Source organism: Grus americana, chromosome Z (assembly GCF_028858705.1).
Source record: "Grus americana isolate bGruAme1 chromosome Z, bGruAme1.mat, whole genome shotgun sequence".
NCBI classification, from domain to species: Eukaryota; Metazoa; Chordata; class Aves; order Gruiformes; family Gruidae; genus Grus; species Grus americana.
The window spans coordinates 37,267,128-37,287,346 of record NC_072891.1 but is presented as its reverse complement, the minus strand read 5'-3'; the positions used below and the strand labels follow the sequence as shown (position 1 = coordinate 37,287,346).

General features: G+C 35.4%; 1 protein-coding gene across 3 annotated transcripts in view; it reads right to left on the bottom strand.

Moving 5' to 3' along the window:
• CNTLN (centlein) overlaps positions 1 to 20,219 on the bottom strand; it is a 203,604-nt gene that overhangs the window by 9,932 nt on the left and 173,453 nt on the right. For 2 of the 3 annotated variants that reach the window (XM_054810899.1, XM_054810898.1), the window contains exons 21-24: positions 19,191 to 19,288; positions 17,359 to 17,485; positions 15,608 to 15,745; positions 15,075 to 15,260 (exon numbers count right to left, since the gene is read on the bottom strand). In XM_054810899.1, coding sequence (XP_054666874.1) covers positions 15,075 to 15,260; positions 15,608 to 15,745; positions 17,359 to 17,485; positions 19,191 to 19,288 — 549 coding nt within the window. Of the gene's footprint in view, positions 1 to 14,219; positions 14,493 to 15,074; positions 15,261 to 15,607; positions 15,746 to 17,358; positions 17,486 to 19,190; positions 19,289 to 20,219 lie in introns of those variants that run through there. The other variant, XM_054810900.1, reaches the window with a different exon arrangement.

Below are 20,219 nucleotides of genomic sequence, written 5' to 3'. Positions count from 1 at the left end.
AGTAAGACAAAGCAGCTTCTGCAGAATGAATTAAAAATCCTTTCCTGACCCAGTCTACCAGAAACGTTCTTGAAATAACAACAGAAGTGTCAGGCTTTACTGTGGTCAAATAGAGATCTTTTTAAAGCTTATTCATACCTGACTGCATGAAGAAACACCAGTATATCTCTTTATTCAAAACCTGAAATTTTGGTTCCCACCAAGACAGGGTAATTCAAAACTCTCCTGCCTACCAATTCTTCCCGATATAATTTCTACAATTTAAATTATCACAGTAGTGGTTATCCATTGTTGATAAGCAGCATACCCTCGGAGCAGGTAAGTCCACCATGTTATTATTCAAGGCTTGCATAGGAGGGGTTGTACTCTCTATGCAGCTGGCCCATGCAGAAGACCTAGGCAGGCCAGGCGGTCTGTGCACAAGGATGCTCTTAGCAGATCATAGGTGTTTTAAACAGATACCAGCTCAGACAGCGGAAGGAAGATCAGGTGCCAGACCAGAACCATGGCAATTGATCTTTAACCCTGTCTTTCACAAGGTCCGAGCAGGGGTGCCGAGAGAAGCCTCAATTTTAGATCCCATTTCTGCTGTTGAAGACTTTTAGTTAGTTTTAAGCAAGAACTAGAGCTTGATAGGATGTCTAATGCTGCTAATGCTGCATAATTAAACTGCCTGTATTATCATTACTACTATTACTAATGACTAATAAAGACAATAATAATAAAGGACAATTTTTCTATGATCATTTCTGAAATGTGGTATACATTACTAAGCCAGAAAGATGCTTGCAGCTTAAAAGAAATTCAAAAGACCAGAATACTAGTAAAAGACAACTGTTTGAAAGGTTTAAATGATAGCAAAGGAGCACCATTATCTGGAGTGGAAAAAATGAATTACGGGGATTTAGTAAAGCTAATGTAACAAACTAGGAAAAGTAAAAAATAGTGAAATGACTAGACAGAAAATTGTATTTGTGGTTAACAGGAAAGAAGGAACCCAGCACGGGTGAGGCCACTCACCTTGTTTATTTAAAACTACAATAAAAAAGTATGAAATATCCTCCTGAAAAGAATCTGTTGACCTGAATGAAAGCTGAATGGAATCCATACCTGATTTTGGTTTATGTTCCCCAACACCACACAAGTACTGAGCTTGAATAATACCTTCTGCAGCTGAACATTAGCCAAACTGCACAACAAAGAATTGATTGTTCAAGCTCCTACCTCTCCTATCCTAAAGTTCTCTGCTTTAGTGAAATAACACTATGCATTAGTATAAATCATCAGTTGTACAACTGAAATTATTTTGTTTCCATATTTATGCAACTATGACAAAAGCATTTTGTAAAAAGCAGAACAAGACAATTTTATGTCAAAATTGTTGGCTGCGAGACAAGAGCAGTAACTCATTGTCAGAAGATCCTCCTAGCATATCCAACTTCCATGACTCAGGCAGAACTGTGATTGTCAACACAGACACCTTGGCTGAGTTTAAAATGAGAGAATAAGGTTTTCTTTCGATCGTCATATGTGGGCTTCATCTTATTAAACTATCTCTCACCAATAGCTGATAAACTCCTGAAAATTATTTTTCTGCAGAATGCCTTCAACTCATAGAAACTGACTGCAGAATTATGAAGCCTGTTTATTGGCATTTGGGGTAAAGTACTCTACAGCCTCTAGTGTATTCAAAATACAGTCATTAGAGAGCATTTGCTGATATATTTCAAAGAAAGCACAACAGATTCATCCGATTCCAAGATTCATTTATTTTTCTACCACTTCCCAACTTAACATTTTTCTGTGTTTAGCTAAAATTTAATTATTAAAACCAAAATTACCCTACCACAAATTTGGGGAGAGGAAGTGCAATGAAATATGTCCCATTTTCTGATTCAAGTTTGGGTCCCTCCATCCACAGTATTTACAACAAAATATCTTGTACATAGGCCTGTTTGCAAGTACAGAGCTTAGAGGAAAGAAGAAACTTGAAATGTTTCTTGGCCCAAGAGCTAGGGAACTTGGACCAAGCTCATAGAAAGAAACAGACTAAGAGAGGACAGAGTCTCGAGTAGAAAAGCACACACTATGAAAAAGAATTACAGATAAATCACAACATGCTTTTGTAGTATTTGAAATGGTCCAACAGTAAATTGGCTCCTGTGCCATGTAGGAGATGTATTTGACAACAGAAAAATAAGCTCAGCTGTACTTTTTTCAATCAAATTGAATCAGCTACTCAAATTTTAAAAGTAAGGAGATCTCTCTCAGACATGGGTGCTCAGGCTAGAAAATGCACATTTGTATACTGATGCAAACAGGAAATGTAAATTAAAGGAGTAAAATATCAAAGAAATTAACTGCAAAGCCACATGGAAGGACTACAAATAATGATAAATAGCTGAGCACAGACAAACAAAAAGCATGATAATAAACAAAGTTAAACATTCATTTGAACATCTCAGACAACACACAAACATTGCCAGGCAATAGTCTTATTATAATATTAGATAAATTTTACTGGTATATCCAAACTCCAGAAGAGTTTCATGATGAATGATGAACAAGCTGATAGCAATAGCAACAGTTGAACCTAGAAACTGCAATTCCACTGTGCCTGTCTTTTAGTTCAGGGTTCCAGGAAGAAAGGGACCAGAAAGGCCCTGAAGAATCTGTAGCAGCAATTTAAGAAAACAAAAAAAAGGGGAGGGGGGGGAGAGAAAAAAAGAAAAAAAAAAAAACAAACAAGAAAAAAGGAAAAGGAAAAGAGAAAAAGGGAAAGAAAAATGAAGTTTAAACAAAAATCAAGGAAAGAGAAAATTACAACTAGGAGGTTTTAAACTTATAAGCATACACAGGTGATATATACTGCCTGCAATGAAATCAATCCCGAATATGACTTCAGTACTACATTGGTGTATGATAACAATGCCTTTATTAGTGCTAGTAATACTAGGATTTGATCTTTTCTCTTTGTTTTTCTTTGGTGTCAAATCTAGGGGATATTTTGTTAGTAAAGACATTTTCCCAACTTAGATGTTACCGTCAGAATTATTCCTGTGGGGGACACTTAGCTGCTACCAGCGAACTAGAATAGGAATGCCTGATTAATTCCTGAAAACAAATCTACAACACGTTTTGTTAGACCAGTGCAATTGCTACTGGTCTGACCCGGGGGGGGGTGGGAAGCTTAAAATTCTAACAACATGAGCTTAAAGTACTCGGCTCTTTTTAATCAGTAGCAATTGCTGCATTATCTACCAACTCCATATGGTTATATAGTATATATTACATCTGCTGGGTTGCATACAGTCCTAAAATATCTCCCTTATAAGCCTTTTTACTTTATTTTCACAACCCAGAATATTCATTCTAAGGATAATAGTTTTCGATTTTAGTCTCAGCATGCAAACACTTCTTAGCACTGTATCTTTTGCCAGTTTTGAGATCTATAAAGACAAAGGTATTCTTTCCTTTAAAAGGTCATATTTAATTAAACACTCAAAGAAGCTGTGGTGATACACAGACCCCGACAACACACTACTAATAGTGTCTTTACATCCCAAAAAGCTCTGACACTAGTTGATCCTGGAATTGATACAAATTGATCAATGGCCCCAAGTAATGCCATATGACCAAGTCAATGCCTAAAATTATTCTCATAATTACCATGTTAATTTACACACTTTATTGTTATTGTTTGTAGTATAATAAAACTTAATGGCCCCAAGACAAACCGAAGTCTGATGCTAGCACTGTAGCTATGTATACCTAGATTTCAGACTTGCACTGGTGCAGATCTCACGGCAGAAGCCATGGCTCACATTAGTTATGGAAAATGTTAAGCTTTACTGTGCTTTGTACAATAGTAATAATGCTGCGCTGGGTCTGGCTGGGATGGAGTTAATTGTCTTCTAGCAGTGCAGAGTTTTGGATTTGTGACTAAAACAGTGTTGGTAACAGACCAGCTATTGCTGAGCAGTGCTTGCACAGCGTCAAGGCCTCCTCTGTTTCCCACCCTGCTCCCTCAACGAGTAGGCTGGGGTGCACGAGAAGTAGGGAGGGAACACATGACCTGAATTGGCCGAGGGGACATTTCATACCATATAATGTCTTGCTCAACAACAAAAACTGAGGGGGATGGGGGATTGGTCTGGCCGGTAGCCACTGCTCAGAGACTGGCTGGGCACGGGTCTACATCCCTTGAGGTTTTTTTCCCCTCTTCCCTTCGCTTATTAAACTGTCCTTCCCTCAAAAAACAAGTTTTCTGACTTTTGCTCTTCCTATGCTCTCCCCAGTCTCGCCGTGGGCAGGGAGTGAGCAAGCAACTCAAAGTACGCATTGTCTGGCAGAAATGCTTCACTTGATGACCTGTAAGAGTTCCATTTTACATAAAGATAGAGAAATTGCAGTATGTACATACAAAATAATGTGACACTGCAGTTGCACCTACAACCTGATTTTCCACACCCATTAATACAAGCAAATCTGAACATACATGAGCATAACTAAGGATCTAACAGACAAGCTCTGAAAAATAAATTGAAGTGATTTAAAATATTACCAGCCTCTTCTATCCTTGTGGCAACAGCTATCTCCAGTTTGCAGTCCAACACCCTAGCCCAGTCCTGCCTTCTTCATGGCTCTGAGTTATGGATAACAGACTATGAACTAGAAAAGGTGAATTCAGTAATATCCCAAACCTAATTATCGTAAGAACATCTGGAAAAGCGTAGACAGATTTGCACAGTATTGTTTTTCAGCTACCAAAGCTAAACCCACCATGGCTTTCCTGACAAAGCCCTTGAGTCAAACAGTATAAAAGAGGCCTCAGGATTTTGGTATGTGAACACAAAACTCAGCTTCCAGGCATTTAGAACTGCAGACGCAAAAACCAGTTAAAATGCAATAAGGAAGAAGAATATTAAGGTACAATGACAGAAATGAGACACTGTGTTGCATAAAATTTGATAATCTGATTCCTATCACAGGTAAGATTCAAATTTGTACAACTATGTTGGCTTAAGTTGTGTTGCTCCTGCTTGCTGTTAGGATAACAGAGGGGAGAAAGTCTCACTTAGCTGGAAACTGTTTAAACACTACATTTCTCCACATTTCTCCAAAATACTTTTGCTACCAATCTCATCCTACATCCTCTACCAAAATATCATTCCTTCTTGTTTCAAAACCATTGAAAACAAGTGATTTCTTTATAACAATTTATTTTCAAGTACAAAATTGAGACTGTTCTTTTGACTGCATTTTCTTAACCAGCTCCAGGTGTAGAAAACCATAGGGAAGAATATTAAAAATATTTCAACCTATATTTGATATTTATAAGAAAAGGAAATTAAATACATTGTGCTATGTCCTAAAAGATAGTTCAATTTGTTTACAGATTAATATAAAAGTGACCAGTTTTAAATTTTTGATTGTTTTCACAACAAACCATATTTAAACAAAGATGCAGCAATGGACTTAGTCTGGCCAATTACAATGTAGTTTATATTTCTATAGAGAAGTACACAATATATACCTAAGAGTATACTTTTGTGTTTTAAAATTCCCTTCATGATTCAAAATTAGGAGTTTTATATTACTGGTCAGCTTTTTCTCTTTTTTTTTCCTAATCCTCTGTTGGTAACTGTTTAGCTATCACTTTTTATTTATGCCTGAAATCTTGTCTTAAAAATCTGTTTCTTTTCATAGCATTCTTTGTAACATAGCTTTAGGTAAAATGAAACCCCTCTTATTGCGTCACTTGGGCACCTCATTTATAGAACACACAGCAGATACTTACTGATATGAGGGACATTTGGTCGTATATAATATTACTGCTTTACAGTTATCTAATCTCTCCTGTACATTAAGCTTTAAGACTGTCAAAAACTCGTTGCAGACCCAAATATTTTCAGACTGATGCTTTTTTTTGTTATCAGCAAACACGCCATAGTTTTCATTGTGCTGTTGCTAAATTTTCAAGACAATTACCATGTTTTGTGACCTATAACAGGGAAAAAATAATAGTTTTCTTTATAGCAGAGAATGAGTTGAAATATGTATAATCAGTGTGGGATGACAGGCAGAATATTTCTGTCAAAATATATTGGTTTCTAAAATTATATTTATGTGAAATGGGCAATAATAATAATTTAAAGTCCTATTTACTTCAGCATTTAAGTCCTACCTCATTTACATTAATTTTTTCCCTGCTGTAAATTCTTTGGTTTCAACAGAATTACCTCTGATTTACACAGGTGCTAGCAAAACTAGCATAATTCCTTTAAAATATAATATATTACTGTTATTTACAGAGAAAAAAAAAAAAAGGCACTGACAGAGATTAGAGCTTCACACACGTGTAGTAAGGGATGCCTGGGATCTCAAAGAGTTTATTATCTGAATAGTTAGGGCACACAAAGTCAGCAGAGTTATACCAGACATGGCAAACAAAGAATATTCAGGGCAGATCAAGAAATACTGAGGTGAAGCAGCACTCCAAAGGTCACATAGCAGGCCATTGACCAAGATGTGAAGACCACCAAGATTTCCTGATACTCAGTTCAGTGTCTGAGGTTATGCTATCCTTCTGCAGAAACACACACAAAGCATAAAAGCTATAAACCAGATGCCCTGTGTAAGACCACTGCACTGCTGAAACAAACGTGTCTGAAACCTAATTTAAGAGGTCAGCTCTGGCGTTCCTTAGACTCTTAAAAAAAAATCCATAAATTGTATCAACTGTGTTTTCTTAAAATATCGTCCCTTGTTGGTTTTTATGATCCCACCCTCCTAGAGCTCTTCCCACCTCTCTGTAGTTCTCCCAACATGTCCACTGGGGAATCCCCCCAGCTCCCACCTTTCTAAATTACTGTGGAGACTTCACGAGGCTCTGTACACAGGTGCTTTCTGTTCTCTCTGCTTCAGCTTGCTTTCTTAGTAATCTGATCAACATAAATTGAACAATTATTTCTACATGAACTCTTAAATAAACCATTACTGGAGCCCTTTTTCCTCCTTTTCAAGTTTTGCTACTTTTTCTGTCATTTTGTCAAAAAGTTTTCCAACCACTTCAAGCCCAGAACCTTTACTATATACTTTGTACTCATGTATCCTTCCCCCAGGTCTTCCAGTTATCCCTTTTTCCAGTCAGCATCGTTTCTATGTTTCAGACTCCTAACTGGCCATTATCTTTAAATTAGGCATCTTTCTAACTATCTCCAGATTATGCACAGGGCTGAGTATCAGCTTTAAAAAGCAGTCTCTCCAAGCCATTTAAAGGAATCACAGGTGGACCAGTACCCTTCCAGGGAGTGCACTGCAGAGTCTCCAAGTATCTCCCAGCTGAGCCTGTTGGCAGTCTCATTCTCTGAAAAACTTGAAGATTTTTTTCTCCTGAGGCAGAAAAGGAAGTTATTTGCAAGTTGGTGAAAACAGTTTCCTGTTCAACTCAAGTTTGTTGGGTCTGTTCGCACAGTATCTAACTATCACAGAGTCACAGTCTATGAGAATGGTTCCCAGGCACTGTAAGAAAGATGGAAGCAGCACAAAATCACCTGTGTAAGTCAGGCACACACCTAAACTTTGCGTGAGACACAACATGCAGAGCTACAGAAACCTGACATATCTTGCAATTTAGTTACATAGGTTGAATCATTTAAATCAATTCCTCTAAACTCTTAATACAGAGGGGGATATAAAAAAAAATTCAACATATTTTAGGTTACATGTTATCATCTTTATCTATTACAGTCAAAAACCAAAGTGAAGTGCTATCCTCCTAAGCCTAAAAAGCAAATAAAAAGAAGAGTAAGGAAAAGCTCAAACTCTATTTATTCTTCATTTTTAGTAATCAAGACATCTACATTATATGCTGTTCCTAGCATACTGTATGCATCACTAACCATATGCCTTGTGTAAACTATAAGAGTTCAGCCATTCACTTAATTCATTAAAATTCACAGGGCCTATTATTCTGTTTACAGTCTAATAGATATTCACTGTCACTATTCAGGCCTCTGATTCAATTTGCCTAAATCCCAGATGCAGAGTAATCCTGATGGAGATTAGCTTAATTTATCACCAATTTCTTCTCAGAACCAAGAAAGGTTGGTATTTCATAATAAAAGCTGTGTTTCTCCTTTTTTCCTAAAGCAGCATGCATAGTGAAAAAGAAGCAATAAATGCCTGATTTTTTTTAATGGTGAGATTTTTTTCAGTTACACAAATTTTGCTTTGCATATAGGACACATTCTCTTAAAAACATGTATTCTGCAGATAAGAATACTGATTCTCATCAGACTGGAATGCATCCCTGTAACCAAATATTATGCTGATTCTGACTGAACACAGATTGGCAGACTCATCATCTACTCCATACAATACAAAATAATCACTCTGGGTATACTTTCCTAGGTAAAGTGTTGACAGTTTGGAGTGTAATAAATGAAATATACTTATGTTTTGGCTTTTAAGTGTTCCCAGTGGGGAACATTTTCTAGCAACTTGAAGTCATATTAAAGGTGTCCACTTTCAAATCAAAACTGACAGTGCTGATTTACGTAAGTGATACTATCTGCTGTCGTTTGCAAAATGTCCCAGTAGCCTGCTGAAGAAACCTTCATTTGGTCAAACAACTCTTCCAAATTGGCACAGTTCATATACAATTGTGTAAACTTTTCAAAATAAATCAGTTTTCATCTGCACAACAAACTGTAGTTCTATTTTAATAAAAAGTTAGTCCATTTTTGCCAATTATAAAATTTTACAATTACCTATTGTGTTTAGCATTTTTAGATGAACAAACAAATGATTATTCAAATGGCATCCCGCATCCAATCTGGGTATCCATATAAAAAGCATGTTCTGCACACTCTGGGCCTGGAAGAAGCTGGAGCACTGGTACTCCCAAGAAAACGGAATCCACAGTGTTTGAGAACAGATTCACCAATGAACATACTGTGAAGAGTATTTCTTACTGTCTCACCATAACTGGAGAATTCTGAGAGACCCCTGCAAGGATTTACTTCTCTCCAAAGAACTGACTTTGTAGCTGGAGGTACAGGCAGTAGCAGTGTACTTGTGTTGCTCTCTCATTGGAAAGGAGCTGATAAAGCCCAACAGACTATTTCCCAAATATTTGAGCCTCCCAAATCAACTACTAATTATCTTTATTTTTTTAAAAATTATTATTATTTTTATTTTGAGATAAAGACCTAATAGGACATCATCTGCATATGGCCATTCTGAGAAGAACATGTTTCCTGGCAATGCTCTATCTTCCCCAACACGGAACAGTTCAAGAGAAAAAGACGATGGTAAATAACAGGAATTTGCAAAATGACAGCAATTTTTAACATGAAAGTGGTGAGTCATTAATTAGACTTATTCTTTGTAAGAGGTAGTTCCATGTGACATTTTCAATTAGAACTGCCACCAAATGCTGCCACTAGATGTTAGCAGTCCCAGCATCTCTAGCCTGTGACCATGTAAACCTGTCCCTGCTCTGACCCTCTGTGGTACACAAAAAGCTGGTGCTCTGGGTTTTTAAAAGCTTAACTGCATTTTCATGAGCTAGTTCATAATTGACCCATGTAATGTTCATGATGACATTTCTTAAACAGAGGAGGGAGGAAGTTTCATAGGGTCAGAAATGAGCAGTGAGGATCACTCAGAGGTGGAACTTTTTAACAGAACTGTTAACTTATCTTAAACTGCATATTAAACTACAGCCCAAGGTTAGAAAATATGCCATAGCAAAATTGATGCCAGGATTCAAGTGAAACTGCAGAAAGGTAAGAGAGACTGACATATACTGGGGTATAAGGTAAGTTGACTGAATGGCATATGACTGGCAGAGCATCACTTGACCAAGCAGAGGTGCAATAAGGCCTCTGACATGTGTGTCTGCACGTAACTGTATTTCAAACAACAGAGCAAGGGGGAAATGCGCCTAGCTTGAGCCCTGCTCCGAGTAGCAGAAATGAGGCCAGATGTCTTAGGAGAGTGAGTGTTAGATCCCCAAGTAGATCCACTAAGCTTGCCAAGTAAACTGCCGTGGGTCTTGATTTGGCAGTCAATTCTATCAGATGGTTATACTGGAGACCTATCAAGAACAATGCCAGAACAGACCAGATGTGAACTGTGCTTCTGTGGGTATCCTCTGTAGAAAGCACGCAAGTCCCAAATCACAGAGGCATTATGGAAGTGAGAAATGCACTCAGCTGACTTTGAAGCATTCAGCCGCCATCACCTATTTATTACAGTCACAGCTGAATATAGGTGCCATACCAAAACCTCAAAACATCTTCCTCAAGGTCAGAAAAGTTCTGATATTTTCATGCTCAGGCATATGACATCACTGCACATTAACTTATAAAAATGAGGTTTGCTGATGTACAAGTTGAATGGGACAGACAACGCTACTCAGTCTTGAGCTTACAAAGGTCTGTAACAGCAATATACATTCAAAGTTTAGGTGAGCTTAAAAAAAACCCAAAAAACCAAAAAGTACAGTAATGCAGGAAAACAGAATTCCTGCAAAATTAGGTGGAATTTTGGGCACTTTCAAAGCAAACTGTTATGCTGTACCCTATTTTTGATAGACATCCAGTCAAGTAGTCTAATAGCAGTTTTTTACTTTATCCAATGGCTATTTTCTGCATGTGTTGTCACGGGTACTACAAACACAACAAAGAACATTTTGCTCTGGTTGCTGTGCTGCACACAACTGGACAGATCCACTTGATGATCCAACAGTGCAATAAATGTTATAGAAAATAGTGAACAACAGTACACTACAGAAATTGGATACATGGTTCAAAGAGAATTTATACTGGTGGTGGAAGCTGGATGGGATGAAAACATGCAGCTTTATAAAAGGCATCTAAAATACTCTCAGAGCCACCTAGTCCCTCTTACAGGTAGTTTGTGTTCTTCTGTAATAAAAATGTTTTGTTGGGCCTAGCTTACATTATACTTACAGACTTTTATTATTATTTACCAGTCTTCATAAATGCCATTGACAAATTTTATCAGGACTCTTTGAAAATGTTTAATGATCAAATTTAGCTCTGATCTTTACAGAACTCTAGAAAAACCTAAATTTCATTAATTACTTTTCAGTTCAACCACATAGACCATTTTTAACCCATTTAACATATTATTGACATTGTGTAGCCTACATTTTATATCTGAATATCTCAGTGTTAGACAGTGTTAGTAAGGTATCTTAAAAACCAGTAAATTAAAATGAATAGTAACCTGTATCAACTGACTTGTACTGACTTCCAGAAAAGAAATTAGATTTATGCAACTTACTTTAAAGTCATTCTAAGAAGTATAGCTATACTCCTATGCTTTAATACTTTAATAATTGAATTTCATATCAGATTTTCATTATTTTAGTCAGATATTAGGTCAGACTAACTGACATAAAAATACCTATCCTGACTGCCTTTTCTGAATATCTACTCAATATTATCATTCTTCTAGACTCATGGTACTGTTACAGTATATATATTTATAGAATCATAGAATCTTGAGGTTGGAAAAGACTTCTAAGATCATCAAGTCCAACCATCGACCCAACACCACCATGTCTACTAAACTATGTCCCAAAGTGCCATGTCTACATGTTTTCTGAACACCTCCAGGGATGGTGACTCCACCACCTCTCTGGGCAGCCTGTTCCGATGCCTGAAAACTATGAATACTTATTTAAAATGAATACTGTGAATACTTATTCAAAATGAGGATTAACAAAAGAAAGATTCCTCAACCAGTTCTACAAAGTTGTAAGTTATAAACGTTCTCAACTAAAAAATACTACTTCTTGCTAGAATTTGTTTAAAATCCTCCATTGGCTACTAATATACCAGGGATGCTTCATCATCTTCATATAACATCAGCCTACTTCCTTCCAGACACAAATCAGGAATATTCATACAAGACTTCTACCTTTGCACAGTTGCAGAGTTGTTTTATCTAATAATGGGTTGTACCTACATATAATAGCTATCTTATTACTAGTACATTTTTAAATCCTGCCCCTTTACTATTGTTTTTGGCCTTGCTACCCACAGATTTCATGTTGATATCTTTAGCCTCTTCTCCATCCTCTATACTCTATTGCTGCTCATATTTTCAGGTTATTATCTATAATCTGTTTTCTACTTCCTTTATATTGCCTTTTTATTTCTAAATATCATGTTCTCTTTCCTATCAAACTGAAATACGTATTTATAAGGATCTGTGCTCTAATTATGGAACTGTGGTTTTTTTGGTTACTTAATAAACTGTTACAGTGCACAATTTCTATTCATATTTCCTACTAGCCTGTATCTTCCTCGTAACAGCTTTGGAGAAATGAGTTGCTCTGAATCAACCTATTTTAGGTGCTCTGTTGGTTTCTACTGGATGAAGTTCAGGACTAACACCTGATACTTATACCACACTCCAAGAAGTCCAATAATGACTTACAACATATTGGATACAGCAACTTTTGTTTGTAATTACTTCTTCCACAATTTTTAGAAACTATTACTGGATTTTACAATCTAGCTATTTTAATTAGTTGCATAAGTGTCCCAAACTGGGCTCCCCATAGCAATGTAATGCTTTATTGTACATTACAAATACGTGCTTAAACAGTAACTCATCATATCCTCTAACTTGATCCAGTGGTGTATATCAGACTTCTACCAGAAAACTCTCCCCCAGGTTTTGTAACTTAGTATATGGATCCAAATGGATTCAAGATCCTGTACTTCTGAGTTATCAATAACGCTAAAGGCAAGTAATAGTGTCTGCTACAAGCAGAAAGAGCCACACTCTCGTCTCTGAAGTTCCTCAGTTGTCCCATTATTAGCTGTAGCTATTTATGAGCAACACTGAAATGATATAATTGTTGTATGTTAAAAAAAAAGAATTATATAATGTCATGAGAGACATGGAATAGCTAGAAAAAGTAACTCCATTCAATTGATTAATGAGAAGATTACACTTGCACTCAGAAAAACAAATAAGGCTTGTGAAGTGATCAGAATAGCGGACAAAGAGGGTTATATAAATATGTTAAACAGGTTAAGCAAGAGACAGTTAAAACTTGATTAAATTTGATCTCTATACAGAAAAACTTATTTGAGTTACTTGAGTGAGAACCAAGGCCAGGGAAAATTGACAGCTACCTGGGAGGAGAGAGCAGAAATGAGACAGAAGGCTGGTGCGGGAAGGAGTACTGCTATTTCTCATTGTGCCACCTCAATCTTTCTACATGGGTTATAGCATCACATACGTAAGAGGTATTTTATTAGCGCTTACTTGATATTCTACAAAATTCCACTGAAATGCCAAGGATTTTCAACCATATTTTTTCACAGTGGTATACTGTGAATAAAATCTGATTTTTAGAGAACTTTTTTTCCATAAATATTTAGTACCTAACTAAACAAAGCAGTCTACTGAGAAACTCTCTGTTCATCAATATTTGACTTACAGACAGCATCTTTATTTTCAAAATATATTTCTGCAGAGGAACAGAAGTCAGCAAAAATGTTCCTTGAAATATGCATGCATATTCTTTTAGCCAGGGGAGAAATGACATATTTAGCTTTATTGGCTAAATATTATTATTATTTATAGAGAAACCACAGATTAACATTCTTTTCACATACAGTACAACCATGTAAATGCTGATGAATATTCATGGTAACTAACAGAGAAGCAGTCGTCTTATTCCACAACAAATGAAGTATCGTAATATTGCTAATAGGTGATTTTCCTCATTACAGTTACTTTTGAGAACAGAAGATCTTATGCTTTCTCATTTTCTAATTTTTGACAAACTTTTCATTATGGAAGTATGCAAAGTGTTGATAGTATGAACATTTGTTTATCTCCTTCGTCTTTAATTGCTACTGCAGTTTATTCAATGAAGTAATTCCAAAATTCATAGCAGCCTGCATTGCATGTTTCTGTCATCAATGACATAGGAGTAATTAAATTAAAAAAAAAATAGATAATACATTAGATTAATTCAGACTTTCCCATACTTGACCAAAAATAACACTTACTTCTTCCTCTTAGAGGAAGCATTCTGTATTAGAAGAAAGCACATTTTCCCCAAGAAAAAAAACCATTTTGTTCAAGAATAGGCAAGATACTTCTGAATCACAGGGCACAGTGACCAGTTTTATATCACTTTCCCAAGGGTTACAAAACAAGGCAAACAGAAGATAGGTTTATTTTAATCACAAACCTATAACTATTTTTTAAAATAACAAGCACTTTTTTTTCATGAAAGTCAATCCTCATTTTCGCTTTCGTTATTTTAGCTTATAAATTATTTGCATTTAAGATTTTAAAGTGCATTCAACATTGTTCAGTCTTCTTTCACGATGAAGTCGACGTGAATTTTGCAATTGAATTGAACATGGGATGGTTTCAGGCCAGCACCAGAGGTCTGAAAACTGCCATGTAGCGTGACTTGTTATCTGATGATGACAGAAAGAAGGTAAAATGCACAAGTATTTAAGTTACTAAATTTCAATCCACAGTGGAAAGTTATTAATTAAGAGATAACTATATACGCTTTCTTTTTACAGTGCATGAAAATACCAGTGCTCTTTACTTTGGATGCCATTAGACTTGCTCAAACATATATGAAAGCAGCTCATCTCTACAGAAATCCAAGAACAGTAGAGAAGTGGATCTGTTTCATGGGTTAGTAAGATATAACTTTGTCTGAAATGAGGTAAATAGTAGAAGCTATAATAGGCATTATAATTCTTAGCACTTTTTCTTGGGACCAAGTACACTGGCAGCCATATACAAAAAGATGACCAATAAAAATTATGGAAGTCTATGAAAGTCTAAGAGGGAGATCTGGAGCCCCTGACTCTTTCTGCCTGTTCAGACCAGTTCAGAGTCAACACGAGGCCAGTGCAGGGACTTCAAAGATTGCTGCTGACCAGGGAATGCACCAAAGATTACCCTCATCTAATCTTCCATGTTTTGCTTTCACTCCAGAATACCTTTTTTTAGGTAAACACTCAAAAGAAAATCAAAATTCAAACCTTCACAAAAGTCATGAATTCTTCTACTTTGTCATTGCTGAGCAGCAGCTTCTTCTGTACAGTTTCCAAAGCCTGTCCACTCTGTTTAGCCAAGCCATGTAGTTGTTGAGATGCAGTAGTCTCAAGTTCAGTCATGGCATATTCAGTCTCAATCATTTTGCTCTCTAGATTGGTAAGCTTGAGATCCTGAAATACATCCACAGAGAAACAGCAGTGATATGATAAAAGCTGATAGGCAGGTATAGTAGACCACAAAAAAACCGAGCAAACAAACCAACCTGTCACACAATAGTTAACATCACAGAACTTTCTACTTGCAACACATAAAATGTAATTTCATGGGAAAAAGTAATTAAATGTAATTTCAGTCATTACATCCATGTTTCAGCATCTAAATTTCAGTGATGTGACTGAATTCAGTTCTTTTTTCCCTTTCTGTATTAAGAAAACCTAAGCTGATGACCTTGCAGCTATTCATTTGAAAGTGACGTATGAAAAAATTCCACAGTGGAGCCATCACAACTCTAATATACCTTTTTCTCCAACTCATCTTTAGCCTTGTGATACATCTGCTCATACTGAGATTTCTCTTTTGTAGCCACATTAAGTCTTTGTTTCAGTGAGTCAATGGAAGTTTTTTTGTTTGAACAGTCTTCAGCCAGTGCCTTTACCTGAAATAATGAAAGGCCAAGAGCAATGACTATTAAGAGATAAAACTTAAAAATGAAAACCAAATCAAAACTAAGTTTACCTATATTGCATAAACATGCCTGTATTGTATAAATAACCTGTTCACAGTACCTCTTTCTGAAATTACAGCATTTAATAAATCTCTACAGTAGAGATCAGTTTGCACACAATCTTGCTATATGAAGTCTTAACTTGTATTAAGTGTAAAGCTCTTCATTTGCAGAGCTGTATGTTTATATCTATTTTACTGTTACAGTGAATGGAAAAGAGAGCAAACCACAAATTCCACTTGTTTTTTTCTATCAGAGGTAAAAACATTAATTAAAACTCAGCTGAGAAAACTGTAAATGTCTACAAGTTAATAGTCTGTAAAGCCTCTTAGATAATTATTATCATTTTGCCATACAACGCTAACACTGATTTTGGGTAAAATATAGTAGACCAATGCTCCTAGAAAATCTTTCAGGTCTCCTGACAGTATTAATCACAAAGTTTTCCTGACAATATCAAGTAACAGGGATTTTCTTTGATCTTCTGCTGAAGAGAATGTAAAATTTATCAAGTTGATTTTCCACATTGAATAATCATATTAATGTATGGGATTCAATTCTCTGGAATCTGAGAAATGCAACACTTAAAGTACTCAATGACCAGCATTAAAGTACATCATTGTAAATCTTTCATCTAAAACCAAAACCAGGTAGTTCTCTTGTTTCATACTTTGGCTCCCTTGCTTACTTCCGCTCTCACTCTCTGGCTGCTGATTTCTTGTCTTTGGCATGGAGGGTAAGACAGTAGCTCTCTCTAGAGCTGAAAGCGCTATACGACCACAAGAAGAAAGAGTGCTTGTGATATTCAGCAAGCACCCACATTCTAGGAAAACAAAAGCAAATTGGTAAATTGTTTATTTTTATTTTGGGGTCATACGCTGCATAACCTCACAGACAACCAAATGTCATAATCTTTTTCTGGTATTAAAGGCCAAAGTGCAATACCTTGGTTGGATAATATAGAAAGATGCCAAAACATATACAAGTTTTCCTAGCTTCAGTGAAATCACTCTAGAATTTCACAGGAGAAAATAATTTGCTATAGAAATTAAGCTCTACCTACACAGACAGAATTACATTAAGCTAAGAACCGTGAATCATTCATAACACTGCAGTAGAAAATAAATTAACATATTAAAGCATTTAACTACTATAGTCAGGAGAGGTGCATGGACTTCATTAGCATAAGTCATGTAAAATCACCCTTGTTTCAGGTCTACTGTATTTTATGAACTTACAGTGCATAAAACTAAATCTCACCACTCACAACACACAACATATCCTTGCAACTCAGTGTTCTGAATACTTTAATATTTAATTACACCTCTTATGAACATACATTAAATTATGCTGAATCCATCCAAGCTATCACCATATACTGATTTCATACAAATTATAGTGGAGGGAACTATACCCTTAAGTTAACTGTATGTTGTTTGCTTAAAGCAATACATTGATTTAGTATGTATAGTGTGTTGAAATAACTTCTGTAAATCCACCAGCTTTTGCTTTTCCTAAAACTATCAACAGCAAGAAAGAAGTACCTTTCTCTCAAGATTTTCTAACGTTTCATGAGAGGTTTTCTCATTTTCTTGATTTGCTTTTAGACGAGACCTTAAGTCTTCTATCAAATGTCTTTTCATATTAAGGTCCCTCTCCAGTCGAGAAATCCTAGAAGGGAAGAAGTCACACTGCATGTCACTGTTAGAAAATATTGTTAATATGCAACTATTTTAAACAACTAAAAAGTATAAATGCAGTAGACAAACTATAATTCCTGTAGATTTAGAATATTTTTTTCAAAAAATAGCTGATGTAATTCTTGCAATTTACCCTATTCTCAACCATTAAAACCAGTTTCAATCCTATTTCTAAATATGCAATTTATTTGTGATTTGCTTTTTGCTTTTTAACTTGTCTGATCTGAAATAATAATAAGTCTTCTCAAGCTATCAAAAAAGGCAAAAAACCTGTTGAACACAAAACAATAATTAATTAAATTTCTTTGGTGTCTGAAGCAAGTATCATTCAAACACTATTTTGTACAAAATTATTTTTAAAAGAAAGCAAAAAGGGGAAATCTTCTTTCATCCAATGGAGTAATACAGAGAAATACATGAAAAATCTCTGCCTTTGTAATATGTCAGATGAAATAATAATTCTTAAAAACTGCAAAATCTAGAAATATCAACATTTTCCAGAAACTTCTCAAAAAAATACAAAACCAAAACGTAATCTCTGTTTAATGAAAAAATTGTGCCTTATACAATGCTTCCACCATTATGATACAAATTAATATTTTAAATATAAACATAAGCAATACCTTAATATGTTCTGACTTCTGGATTATTTTTTTTAATGAAAGCAAACTGAATGATGGTAATATGTTCAGGAATAAACCATTGTTGATGCCATGTCAATACCATATTTAAAAAAACCCAAGGAAAACAGTCCATCTTAAAAATTTTTCCATCTACTTCACATTTATACTATTAATGTTATTTTGGTGATTATATCTTACAGTTTATGAAAAAATAGTATCTATTTTATAAAGGAAGCATGATAACCAGTAACTCTATTCTAAATTTAAGTCTTACAGTAGAAAAATTCAGTTCCATTTTAAAACAGAAAATACAAATGTACACAATTTAGCAATTTTAAGTGTTCCCTATTTTTGAAATGAACTAATTTCAGATAAGTAAACTACATTCTTTCTACAAATAAAAAAAATTAGAATGGTTAGAGGAGTTAACTCTGGGATAGGCAAGAAAGTCACAGAAACACTAAAAGGTTAAGTTTATATAGTAATATAATTGAAGAACAGTATTATATAAGTTAAAGTAGGTAGAATAAAAATCTCAGTTCCATACATCAAAACAGTACACGTGCATTTCAAAATGAGTAGCAAATCTTAATCAATTCAAATAGAAACAAATACAACTGTCCTTTTGAACTCTTTATGAATATAAGACTAGATATTTAATCTTGTTTAAGCATCTGAACCTTGACATGTCTCTTTGCCCCTAGGCATAGAATTACTGTATTTGAAAGACTGTGTTTAACAGTGCTGAGGAATTCATTTAGACTTACATCAAGGATAAAATAGCCGACTCTAGAGTCCGAGTTCTGATTTAAGGTATTCTTATTGCAATACAGATACTGTAGCTAGCTAATCACTCATCAGTTTAAACAAAACGCAATTTTAGCATGTGCTGCTCCAGTTTCTGAAAGAAAACCTGTAACAGTCTGCAAGACTGCAATAAAAAGAAGAATAAAGCATTCCCTTAAAAATCTACTTAAGAATGGTTAATGTTGTAACAACTATACAGCTGCCACTGGGTGGCACCAAACACAATGGATAGAAGTGTGAACATACTTCACTTGTAGTTCCTGCATCCGTTCTTCTTTTTCCTGGACTTCGTTTTTTAGGGACTTAATAGTGGTCGATTGCTTAGTAATTTCATTATTCGAATTCTACATTGAAAAATATTAAAATATAAATAAATCAGACTGAATTTTAATGCAGTGAACAGTAAATTTGTTTGAAATAATGGCCTGTGTACATGTCGACATACTTTATGTATGTTCTTAGAAATTAATTGGTACAGAAAGACTATTCTTACTTTCCAGCAACACTTAAGCAAAAGTACATTCCTTGTAAAATATGATCAAAATCAGTACTTTTCCATTGCTCTAACAGTGTGTGATTAATAGATGTTCCCCAAGAGACCTGCAAGCACAGTGCACCTGTCAGGACTACATTTTCTCTTGCATAGCATGGTCAGCTGAAAAGGTAACAGAAAAGAAATAAAATTGGATCTTCATTTGAAATACATCCTTGAATGGTATAGTTCTACAGCACAAGGGACCTACATCTATAGAGCAACAATTTCCAATAACCCCTTTCATCTTGTGCATTTAGAAATACAAGACAATCTACAAGAGCAGTTGGTTTTGTGTCCCTTGAAACTCAAAGCACAATACAAAGACATTTCCATTTGGCCATATGAACACAAATCCTACATTTCAGTAACAATAGGAGAATTATACAGTTGTTGGCCTTTCTTCATTGTATGTAGCAGAAAGTACAAAATGTCTTCAATTCCTCCATGCAACCACACAGATAATCTACCCAAGATTTAAATACAGAACAACTGAATCACTCTGCAGAATTAAAAATATGAAATTTAACTAAGTAGCCATCTTAGCAATCTGAGCATATGCATTGAATGCCGTTGCTGAAAATTGTAGCTCAAAAATATCGCATATAGAGATTTCAGAACACCAAAAGGCATTGCCAAATGATACATATGTGTTAAGCATACCCACAACATATATGTTCAGCCACTGTACTAAAGCTTTTTGCTCATTATGTATAAACAATAAGCTAACAGATCAGACATGC